Consider the following 12,126-nt stretch of genomic DNA (forward strand, 5'->3'; position numbering starts at 1 on the left):
TTTCTTTTGGATTATGTGGAGCAAACTCAGGAAATAATGCTTGGCCTCATAACAATAATGCGTTTTAAACAGCTCTCCCAGTAAACCTGTGGTCTATGTTGTTTATCTCTTAGTGCTGTGTGTCTCTCTGGCTCTCACCTGTTAATCGACCATTTAATAACAAGCAGTACCATTGCATTTTTTCCAAAATGCTTGATTTAGAAATTGCCAAACTTTTTTATGAATTGTTTAAGACTGCAGTCGATGTGTTGCCCTTTCCCTCTTAGGGCACCTCTTTAATTTAGGCCTGATGTAATCTGAGCCCTTTATTCCTTGTGTTGGACAGAAATAGAAAGGCAGAGCATTGTTTTATAGAGCCTTTTGTCACTGTCTGCGTCTCTCTCCTCCTCTGTCATCTGCAGAACTATTTGTACCCTCACCCTATATTCGTTAATAGGTCAATTCAGAAGATAAGTGATCAATAGTCTAATCTCTGCTCAATGTGACAGGGGTAAAACACAACGTGCTGATATATTGTGCCGTGTTATCCGTCTCCTTGGTGCTAGCGGGGGTTGAGGTTGTGTTGGTGTCAGCCAGCAGCAGGGTATGTGTGCTGGGGCGAGGGCGGGTTAGGTTAGAGTTACAGGATTAGGAGGCTGTCTTTGATTTGGGAGGAGAGTTTATTGTGGTCAACATTGCCATGGGCGGGGTATAAGATGCATGATGGGGTGGCTGGAGCCTGGCATATAAATGCTCTTCTCCATCTTCTCCGTTCCCCTCATTGCCTCTTCTGGTGCTCCCGTGTGCTAGTGATCCACCAGACCCAATCCCCTCCATCCCCTGGACTCACAAGCCCAGCGTTAGCTTCACGTTAGCCAGCCCCAAAAGCCCCTACCACCCCGATCACCATGGAGGCCATCAAGAAGAAAATGCTTATGCTGAAGCTGGACAAGGAGAATGCACTTGACCAGGCTGAGCAGGCGGAGACAGACAAGAAGGCAGCGGAGGACAGAAGCAAACAGGTAGGGCCATAGTGCTCCAGTCCCGTCCCTGAGGTTCTGACCTCCTCCCAACAGCGGCTGGTCACTGCATGCACTACATTATGTTACACCAATGTGTTGCCTGAGCAGCCATTCAACAATATTTGTACTTTGTTGAGTCTTTACTCAACATTTTGCTCTTTACTTAAGATTTTGCCGTTGGGGTTAGAAACATTCATTTCATTAGCATGTAAGTGAATTAATTTATTGAGTGGAAAAAGGATTGAATGTGTAAGAATACAGATGTTTAAAATGAGGTTCTTAGGATTTAACAGAATGCATTAACCATAATTAAAGAGATTCGATTGTAACAAACTCATGGATGGAGCCTGTTCTAGAATAGGTTGATACTGTCATCCATCTGAAGCAACTGTGTCCAGCTGAGTGAGGGCTGGTGGGGTGTGCGACAAGAAAACATTCTGTCAATGCGACAGCCAGTGCTAGCTGCTAGAAACTCGATCTGGTATTTATGACACCAGAGCCGGAACCGGCTAATGGCTGAGGATAGAATGATGGAGAAGCAATCTGGGGGGTGAAGGGATATAAATGGAGAGAGATGATGGATCAAAAAGGGTATTCATATCAGTGCACATCAAGGGACAAAGACAAGTGTCTATTGGGGGTATTTATAGCCTCCCAGGCTACGAACAATTTACCAATGGAAATAATGACAGGGAATATGGTCCCAGAAAAATAACAGGATGAAAGATTGATAGATTCTGCTGTAAGAACATCAATATATGTGTACATATATGTTTGTATATAAACCATTAATCGTTAATAATTAATTATTATTAATAATGAACCTCACTCATAAATGTTGCAGTTCTCACAAGTTCTCCCTGACATGTGTCTAACTCTCTAACTCTAACTTTGACCCTAACTCTAACCGTCTCTTGAAGCATGAAGATGAGCTGATTCAGATGCAGAAGAAGCTGAAGGGCACTGAGGATGAGCTGGACAAGTACTCCGAGGCCCTGAAGGACGCCCAGGAGAAGCTGGAGGTGGCGGACAAGAAGGCCGCTGACGTGAGTACCCGATCTGGGGGCAGACGCTGAGCACAAGGGTGGGCCGGCCACGGGGCACACACTCGTCGTCTTTATTCATTACTATTATTAAAACAACATCAAACCAAGTAGAGTGGGATCTCTACCCCGTCTCCTCTACATCATTCCCCTAGATTCTAGAGTAGATGGACAGCGCTATTGCGTGTGGGAAAAAAAACAATGCTCCGCTCTCCGCTTTCCCCCCTCCCCTCTCCTCGATACCTCCCATGTTCTCCATGTACCCGACGGCAGCTGCCGGGGGATTCAGGGCTTAATGTGGTAGTGATGTCAGCCATTCCGGCCTTGACAGTTATGTTAACCATGGACCCAGGCCATTTATGGGGACAAAGTCCACTTCAGATTGCTTATGTTATGTAGGGGGCTCTTTCTGCGCCTAGCCACACTTTTAATTTCATTTTAATTAGCTGCGCTGTCGGTTGAGGGTCTCGCAGTAGAAACACCTTATACATTGTCGACGTACTCATACGAAACTGTTCATTGTCAAACTGGAGTGGCATTTTCAGAACCCAAATGTATTGAATTGTTGAAGGATAAACTGAGTGAATACAAGTATGGATCCAAGTTACCCCTCTCACGCAGACACCCCTTTTGTTTGTGCTATTTATTAATGAGACTAAACGCTCCATTTAACGATGGTCACACATCACTCATTATGTGGCCTATAATTAAGGTTTATTTTGAGGTATATCCTTCTTGGAACATTTTCCTGTTCCTGCGTTTGATAGGTTACCTATAAATAGGGCTATGATGCCACCAAGTGGCAGACAGCTGAAAAGACATGCCAATGTCCCATTGTCCTCGGCCTCATGTTTTCGCCATCAAAGACTTTCCGAAAGAGTAGGCAATGACTCAAATTAAAACTTTTAGAACTTTTTCAATACTTTAAATGGCAATGAAGTGGGTTTTAAAAGTCTAACCCAGGCCAGCCACTGCATTAGGCATATTTTAAATATTTGAAAATCTTTCATGAAACCGGACGGAGTTAACTTCTTATTCGCTATAATAAACATAAACGCATCACAGCAAAGAACATCATCGGCTGCATATTTTTCAACATTAGCAGATTTAGAAGGTGGCATATTTATTTGACCTACTGTAGTAGGTAACTTGGCATGCTTAAAACATGCACCGTCATTCCAAAACACTCCCAAACCAGCTATTGCAGTAAGTTTTTAAATGATTCCTATAAGTTGTGGTAGGCTATAAGTTTTTAGAAAATGTTTTAGTTCAGTTCAGTAGCCTACTTTATGTGTCCCGAGAGGTAAATTTGGTTTGAAGCAGTGGAAACGACACAAATAGGCCTACAACATATAAAAAGACATGAGGCAAAACAATCTGACCAAATACAACCAATAAAACAAAATACCAGTGTTCATTAATAAAAGTCTATTCCATTTAATTATTTAAAGATTTTTAGTCCACACTCTTCTTCGTATCTTTTTATTTAGTTTTGAAGACTTAGTCATTTTTGCAAAGGCGTAGGCCTAGCCGTGCGATGGAGGTCGACATAGTGTTATTCTGACCCAGGGTCAGTCTGGTGTATTGCTGCACAGGGCGGAGTCTGGAGGCTGCTGGAGCGAGCAGGGACTTCACTCGTCCGCTCCTCCACAGGCTCATGTGGACGTCATCGTTCTTAGTGCAGAAAGAAGCTCTTTCTTTGGTAACACACAGAGATGATGTCTGATAGTGTCGACGCTGTGAAGCGAAAGATCAGAGTGTTACAGCAGCAGGCTGACGAGGCGGGAGAGCGAGCAGAGTATCTCCAGCGACAGGTGGAAGAAGATCAGACCTCCAGAGGTCAGGTAGGCCTCGTCCAGGGGGCCCGAGCGACCACCATCCCGCCAGGTTATGTTACTGTCCGAGTTGGCTACTGCTGTCCTAGGGGTTGTTGGTCTATGTTTTTTCTGCGTTAACAAGGCTTATCGAAACTGTTCCGAGAGCCATCCTGGAGCAGGGCTATCAAATCTGACCCAACAGAAGAATGGTCCGGCTGCAGTCACAGTATTCTGCCTTATTTGCATCACAGTGTGTTATAATGCGGCATTATTAGCGCAAGATACATGAGGGTCAGCGTAAGTTGACTGCCCAAATAAGGGTTCCCGGATCCACCGGCCTCAGCCTGGGGCCAAACGTCCCATTCATTCTGCCCTAGTTTGTGTTACCGTTACCAAGGCAACGGAATGCAAACAGTGTGTGTGTGTGTGTGTGTGTGTGTGTGTGTGTGTGTGGGGGGGGGTCTCGTTTGACAACTTTGACCCACATAAAGATACTAGTAGATCGATTACTTCATTCATGCATTAATATTGATAGTAGTTTTTTTATTCCAAAATAAACCCAGGAGCAGCCTCACTATGTCAAATTAATTTTTGCAATTTCTGTAACAATAGGCTCAATGTATGTGCAAAGAAAAGAAAACCAATTAACTGTTATCTAAATGAACAACATCCATATCATTCATACAGGTTATTTTCTTGGATCTTATTACTTTCATAAGCAGCACGACACCATCAGTGTACAACACCTCCTGTATTTGGCCCCTGACAGCTGTTCAATGTCAACGCTGAGGAACGGATGACACAAAGCCAGCTAGTCAGTTCTGTTCGTTTCCCTAAAGAAAATGTGAAACTGCCAGGGAACGACTGTGAAGGCTTTGAAGATCAACCTGTTGGTGACCCCTGCAAGCAGCCTCAGCTTGTTGTAAGATGAGCGGGGTGTCCCGGTACCGGCACGGCCCGCTGCCCACTATAGTTTCATTATCTCAGCTACTTTAACCAAGCTCTGCTATTGGGCGTTCAGCAGTAAAGGAACTCTGTAAAACTGGTCTGCGTGTGTGCGTGCGTGTGTGGCTGTGTGTCTGTGTGTGTCTGTGTTCCTGTGTGCGTGCACAAGTGTGCGTGCGTGCGTGCGCGTGTCTGTCCGTGTGTGCATGCGTCTGTATGTATGTGTGTGTGTCTGTATGGTATGGTGTTAACGGTCTCTTGGTTCTGCAGGCGGAGGCGGAGGTGGCCTCCCTGAACCGCCGCATCCAGCTGGTGGAGGAGGAGCTGGACCGGGCCCAGGAGAGGCTGGCCACTGCCCTGCAGAAGCTGGAGGAGGCGGAGAAGGCCGCCGACGAGAGCGAGAGGTCGGTGCATACTCCCATTGGCCCGAGGGTCATTGTGAATATTCAAAGTAATCAAAATAAAGGGTTAATCAAAATATATCTTTTGTTTAATATCCAAATTTAAAGAATCCAATCAACAATCGCACACGTGTTGAGACTTTGTGAGATTAGTTCCATTCCAATGGTCACGACCTGTCACAAACAAAAACGCCCGGGTACAATAGAATAGAAGCTTTATTTGTCATTGGGTTAAATACAGTATTTACACAACGAAATTAAGGTGCCGATCTTGTTCTGTGCTTTTTAAAATAAAAACATTAAATAGTATACAGTACGAAATATTAATAAATATATAACAACAATAAACCTTCCCCCTGCCTTCCACTTAAGGCACATTTAAGTGTCCGACACCCTCCCCTCCCTCCCAGACAACAACCCTCCCGGCTCCCGCCCACATTCTTCCCACTTTGAAGTCCCAGACTCTGGAACTGGTCCCAGTAGTACATGACGTGTCTGTTTTAGGGCGATGAAGGTGATTGAAAACAGGGCCCAGAAAGATGAGGAGAAGATGGAGCTGCAGGAGATTCAGCTGAAGGAAGCCAAGCACATCGCTGAAGAGGCAGATCGGAAATACGAAGAGGTGAGATAAGGCTGCGGTCGGTCTGTTAGCCAGGAGGGCTCTCCACCTCTTCCTCCTCACCGTTCCACACTCCTGACATTTGGATTCTACTTGCCATTTACTCTAGTATATATATATTTATATATATATACATACATACATTTATCTATATAATGCAGCATTTAAGCTGTGGATATTCTCAGGCTTATCTCAGAGGCTGAGGCTAGCTCTATGGGGTCCTGGCCTCAAACTACAGGCTGCTGGCTCTGGTTCTTTTAGGTTAATAGCTCTCGCCGTTCAATGCTTGGAATCTGAGTTCTGATGGAAACCTCCCATGACCTCCATGCAGGTGGCTCGTAAGCTGGTCATCGTTGAGGGAGAGCTGGAGCGGACGGAGGAGAGGGCGGAGCTGGCTGAGGCGTGAGTACTCACCGTTGAAACACTTGATGAGTTTTGAATGGCAGTGGTGTATTTGCTGTGTGAGTTATCATGCTTGCTTGACACTTTTGGATAGTTTTACCAGTGACCTATCAGCATTGCACTCATGTGTGTAGGTTAGTTAAGTCTTACTCTTCAACTTTTGTTTAGTTATTTAGTTTAATTCAAACTGCCAGGAAGATCCACCCAAACAGCAATAACTGCTCCCAGTTATCAGGTGGGAGAATTTCAGAAAAAAGGAAAGCTAAATAACAGTTTCCTGTAAATAACAGTTCCTGTAAATAACAGTGTTCTGTCGTGTGAGGGGGAAACCCGGTATCACGCGATTTTGTGCTCATGCTCACAAATTAAATTAATCAGCTGACAGGTGGCGCATGGTCAGAGTCTACTGGCTACCTTTATAGGATGGGATTTTATTGATAACATTATTGACATCACTATCGATCAACATTGACTACAGACATGTCCTGGTGACTTTAGGCGACCAACTGGTAACACATATTCAGACTTTGAATACCAATTATCAAAGTAATGTATTTTCCCCAGAGCAAACAGGTTTAATTCTTTGCTTTTGCCGTGTAAGCCTTTCACTGGTTGTTGCAACACATTTTGTACATTAAATAGTTCTCACAGAGATTATTATAGATCATCATGACTGTTCATGATCCCATCCATGTTTATGGAATGTTACCGGGTAAATATTGAGAAAATCTGGTTCAAAATAATTCCTTTAAAACTATAATTTAGCATCATGTCAAAGCTTATCGGTAGTTGCCGTTTTTACATTTACAGATACATTGGTACTATTATCCAGAGAGGAAATTTGTACATTCCCCTTTCCATATCAAGGGTTGCAGCCTAACCATAAGATGCATGTCTGGTTTCCTTTGATGTGTCAACGTATGGCTGTCGCTTCCCAACCACCCCTGCCTTCCAACTCCCACCAACCACGCGCTGCTCTCTCATTCCTGCACGTTGTGGTGGTCTGTGACCGCCCACTATCAGCCAAGCTAGGGCGCTGGAGCATGAGCAAAGGGGCTTTGACCAATCATTGGAGACCCTCCATGCCTCTGAGGACCAGGTAGACTCATTTCAGATTTATAGCAGCCAGGTCAACCTTTCTCGCTCTATGCCCATGGTTGTTGCATGCGCTTTCCTGTGCCCTCCCTCATTGCGTGTTCCAGATCTTTGCAGGTTATAGGTCTAGAACAAGCACCCGACCACAGCTCGTTAGAAAGTATGATTCTTCCAATTTTGGCTGGTGAAGCAGTAGGGTTAAAAATGGGAAATGATTGTTAGTCTCTCCATATTGCGGCTCAAGCTGTGGCTTGTTCCAGGCTCATACTGTTGTATCGACAAAAAACACTAGAAACTAACAACCTGGGAAACTCTCCTGCACATCTTTTCTTTCTCTCTCCGACATTTCTTTTCTCATTCAAACTTTGATGTTTCGACGGATCAAATCCTTTTTGTCTGTTCCATCGGTTATCCAACTGTGTTTTCCTGCTCATGTCTCCCCTGACCGCCCTCTCTTCTGTTTCACCATCCTGTGGCCCTGCCCGGCGGGGTGCTGTCCCTTCCTCTGTCCCCCCTTGACACGTACCACCCCCGTCCTATACTCCAGTAAATGTGCTGAACTGGAGGAGGAACTGAAAAACGTCACAAATAACCTTAAGTCTCTAGAGGCGCAGGCTGAGAAGGTAGGGCGGCAGGCTGTTCCCGTGTGTTGTCGGGGTTTCTGGGTGAGAAAGAGAGTAGATGAATGATATAGTTCAAAATTTAACGTTGGACTTGCAGTAAATATTTTTTTTTTGCAAATGACAATTTTTTTTTGTCATTTTGTATATTTAAGTCTCTATACTTTTTTTTTATAAATATACATTTATAAGAAAATAATCGACATTGGAGCAACAATAAAAGCAACATATCGATACATAAACACTATAATGATGATAATGAAATGATGATGAAACAGATATATATACAATAATTTTATATTCATCAGTTTGTATTCATTAAAAGGGCAAATATGACAAATATGGCAAATTATTCTTAACTTTTGTAGAGGTCACACCTCTGGATATTATGAGTTAGGTAGGCTTTTGTAGTTGGCTGTTTGTAATCACTCATTGAACAAGAACTTTGGGAACAATTCCTACTGGCGACTGCCTTTTGGATAGACCTTGAAAGTTCAACCAGTGAATTCTTACCCTGGGGGCTTTGGATTTCTGACTGCCTGCAGTAGATGTAGGGAGGCTGAGGAAAGGTTAATCACCACATTGGTCATATTGAAATTAGCTGTATAAGTAAATCAATAATTATTTCTTTAGCTGTGCACAATTGCCAAACTAACTTTGCATTTTTGTCTCCCAAAGTACTCTCAAAAAGAGGACAAATATGAGGAAGAGATCAAAATCCTGACGGACAAGCTGAAAGAGGCAAGTTTATTGGCTTCAAAAAGCCCATTGATCCTAATGCCCATTGATCAAATTCTTTGCATTGTGTCATGTTAGGATTGTTGTATTGTTTTACTCACAATGAAAGGATCCTAAAAACATTGGTCCCTAAAAATAAACCCTACCTACTCATTGAAATGCTGATATTGAACCTGTGCATTTTTAACTCTGCAGGCTGAAACCCGTGCAGAGTTTGCAGAAAGGTCCGTCGCAAAGCTGGAGAAGACAATCGACGATCTAGAAGGTAAACTGGTGGTGTTGTCCGTTTCTCTGAGACAACGTACTGAAAATATGTCTGTAGAATTTGTGATGAAATGTTACTCATGTAGCAACAAGCGAGATGATAGGGAAAATGAAACGCATTTTCCTTATCATGCTTGTGAAGACTTTGCGCCTTCAAAAAAATGCACATTGCATGAGAACTTCCTTCCTTTCAAATCCCTTTTATCCAAGTCTTTCTTTCTGCTCTCACCTTGTTTTTTTCCTCTGTCCGTCTGTGGATACACCAACAGACGAGCTTTATGCACAGAAACTCAAGTACAAGGCTATCAGTGAGGAGCTGGATCACGCCCTGAATGACATGACCTCTATGTAAATACGCTCTGAGTGGTTTTCAACTAGCATGCGGTCGCTTGGTTTTAAATAGTTCACAATTTAACTAATTTCTAAATGAAAGCTAGCTCCATTGGCCAAATGTGGTCAGTACATAACTAAATTAAGTCCTACTTATTTCGTAATTGCGATTTAGTTTCTACACACTCTTTTTGTGTTGCATGTACTAAGCTGTAAAACTTTTTGACCGACTTTCTTGTATCGAAATGTAATTTAATCAAGGGTTTCGCCAAATTAATCACGTGTGAAGGTGCAACATCTACCTACATGCAAATAAGGGAAAAGTCCCTTATTTGCATGATGCAAATAAGGGACTTTTCATAAGAAATATGTGATATTGACCTAAAAACGCTTTATGCTGGATAACATATTTCCTTTAATGCTATGTCTTAATAAGAACATCCAACCTAAACACAATGAATACACTGGTTATTCTTCAATGTGTCCTATTTTCAGATAAAATGTCTTGGATTCGGCTGTACTTTCAAGTTCTGGTTGCAAGACTCTTCTCCAAAGCCTTCTCTGCTGGGTCTCATCACCTTCTTCGGCTACTGACTTCCTCTGTTTCCTTTTCTCTTTTCATGGTCTTTCTTTTTCTTTTCAATTTGTATACTTTAATGTACAATCTCCAACATGCCTCCTACCTATGATGCTCTTTCTGAACCCTGATTATTTCTTCCTCTGCTCTACTTCTGTGTTTTAATCTCATTGTTCAACGTTCTAAACTTTTTTTTGAATTCTCTATAAATACTGAATCCAGCTGTCTGTTTATTTTCAAACCTAATTTCACTTTATTTAGGTGTTGCTTCTCCCATTTCTAAACATTGATTTTCATTTAATGAGATTGTCAGTCCCACCATTTCTTTCCCAGTGAAGTCAGGTAATATCAGTAAATTACCAGCGAGAGTCTGTCAAGGAATGCAATAGTCATGATGGAGGGACATAAGATGGGAAGATAAATTAAATAACTCTTGTTTGTGTGATTTATGAAAGCTATTAAAGAAAATATGAATCAGATAATAACAGTTCAGTCATTTGTAGCAAATGTATCTCTTGGCTAGATTGTAGCTTTTCACAAATTTAGATTTGGTAGGCGTCAGTATTTCATCAGTGTATTGACGAAATTGGGGCACAATAAAAACGAGCATACCAACTTTGTTCCCTTTAAAAACGACTGGATTTAATATATTGATTAATACTTATATATATTTATTTTTGCGAATCTAATGATACTGTTGTCAAATACCTGTGAATATTACATAACTTTATCATTAAGAAGAGGCTTTATCCAAAACTACAAGTGAGGTTGAGTACAATTCAAAGCACACAATGAAATTGTAAATGTTGCAAGAGCAAGGGCAATTAGCATAGTCATATTATGATGAATGGCCCTTGGTGCATCAGTACGCGTCATTTGATGAGATGCTTTTCTAAGATGGAAAGATTTACTACAAAGGCTAGGTAGCTTGTTCTACCATCAAGCTATCACACATAACAAGAGGTGTGACCTGCTAGTGTGAACCCCACGGACCCCCGAGGCCGGGTAGGAGGGGACGAGGAGACATGGGTTGTTGGTGTTTTTAAACTTTAAATGTAATGCAACAATGGCAATGCATTTCATTTCCCTGAGAGAAATCTTCTTGTAACAGCTTTGTAAAATGACAGTCATAGCATAAATCTCAATACTGAATCTTACAGAAAAGCATAGAGATTAAATTAGACATTTTCAGGATTAAAAATCAATTAATTTGAGGATAAAGTCAGAAATATGGTCTGGTGAAAACGTAATTTATAATTTGATGTGACAACAAAATACTCTCTGTGGCACATCGGGATAATTTTCTTACCTTTATCTTACTGTTCAATTACTTTATTCGCAGAATTCTGAGGCTTATCTTTTATACTGTATTATGTTCTTTTCCAGCATTACTGTACTGGGATGAGACTTCCATCCTCTTTTCCAGTCATCACGATCCTCCATGCATCCCCATGAATATCAAAACAAAAAAAATAACATAAAATAAGTTAAGATAAGGGTTCTCGACAGGTGCTCAGATCAAGCCAATGATTTGAATAGTCAGGGATGGTTAAAGGTGTATGCATCAACGAAGTTAGATAAAAAGAGATATTTGAGATTGAGGGTCTTAAGCCAGACTTGCTTTTCGACTTTGGAAAGCTCCTCAAAAAACATCATGCGGGTAATTGTCTCTTGCTACCCACCAAGGGGTCTGCCACACTCCACCTAGGTGGCCTTACTTACTTCTAACAGCGTGAAACGGTGATGATGCTCCTTTGCAGAGTTTGGAGGATGAAAGGCTGACAGAGCAGGTGCCATGTCCCCGATCTCCCGAGTGTGTTTGGTGACGGCTGGTTCAGCCTGGGCCCATGGATGGTGCAGGTGTTCAGCCTTAACCAGCCCCGGATTACCATCACTCTGATTTAGGCCGAGTCCAGCTGCTTAAACCAGCCGTCAACGACACACACTCTGCAGTCATATTTCACCTGTGATAAATTAACAATTCCAAAACAATTGGGGGATGCAAATTAGGCTACAAAACCGTGAGCTTAATCCAACAAAGAAAGTTCAGTTATAAGAACTTCACCGAAGGGATCATTTTCTCAATGCTTTTGAACATGTTTAAATGCATGTGGATGCATTCAAATTACTCAACTTTTTGTTTTTCCCTCTCCAGACATGCTGTTGTTGGCCAGGTCTGAGCACATGGAACTGCATTGTACCCTTGACCAGACCCTGGCAGAACTCAATAACCTCTGAACATCTTGAGCAGAATAAAACACATTTCTAACTTTT

The 12,126-nt window shown here is 42.2% G+C and overlaps 1 protein-coding gene across 5 annotated transcripts; it reads left to right on the forward strand.

Moving 5' to 3' along the window:
• Window positions 1-722: 722 nt before the first annotated feature.
• tpm3 (tropomyosin 3) lies at window positions 723-12,126 on the forward strand. Of its 5 annotated transcripts, none has more exons than XM_060044130.1 (10): window positions 723-1,001; window positions 1,922-2,047; window positions 5,077-5,210; window positions 5,712-5,829; window positions 6,158-6,228; window positions 7,252-7,327; window positions 8,622-8,684; window positions 8,877-8,946; window positions 9,215-9,293; window positions 9,771-10,073. In XM_060044130.1, exons 1-10 carry the CDS (start codon window positions 888-890, stop codon window positions 9,772-9,774), a joined length of 855 nt encoding a protein of 284 aa, XP_059900113.1. In that variant the 5' UTR covers window positions 723-887; the 3' UTR covers window positions 9,775-10,073. The 5 variants fall into 5 exon arrangements, with proteins under 5 accessions (XP_059900113.1, XP_059900112.1, XP_059900116.1 ...); XM_060044129.1 differs by lacking the exon at window positions 7,252-7,327 and adding an exon at window positions 7,871-7,946 and having other exon boundaries at window positions 727-1,001; XM_060044133.1 differs by lacking the exons at window positions 723-1,001; window positions 1,922-2,047; window positions 9,215-9,293; window positions 9,771-10,073 and adding exons at window positions 3,679-3,888; window positions 12,008-12,126.

The sequence above is a fragment of the Gadus macrocephalus genome, chromosome 22, assembly GCF_031168955.1.
Source record: "Gadus macrocephalus chromosome 22, ASM3116895v1".
NCBI lineage: Eukaryota > Metazoa > Chordata > Actinopteri > Gadiformes > Gadidae > Gadus > Gadus macrocephalus.

Excerpts from the sequence above, each read along its gene's own strand:
- tpm3 (XM_060044130.1), top strand. The coding sequence starts at position 888 with ATGGAGGCCATCAAGAAGAAAATGCTTATGCTGAAGCTGGACAAGGAG. Across the intron at positions 5,211-5,711 it reads GCCGCCGACGAGAGCGAGAG|GGCGATGAAGGTGATTGAAA; the intron begins GTCGGTGCATAC and ends TGTCTGTTTTAG. Across the intron at positions 8,947-9,214 it reads GACAATCGACGATCTAGAAG|ACGAGCTTTATGCACAGAAA; the intron begins GTAAACTGGTGG and ends ATACACCAACAG.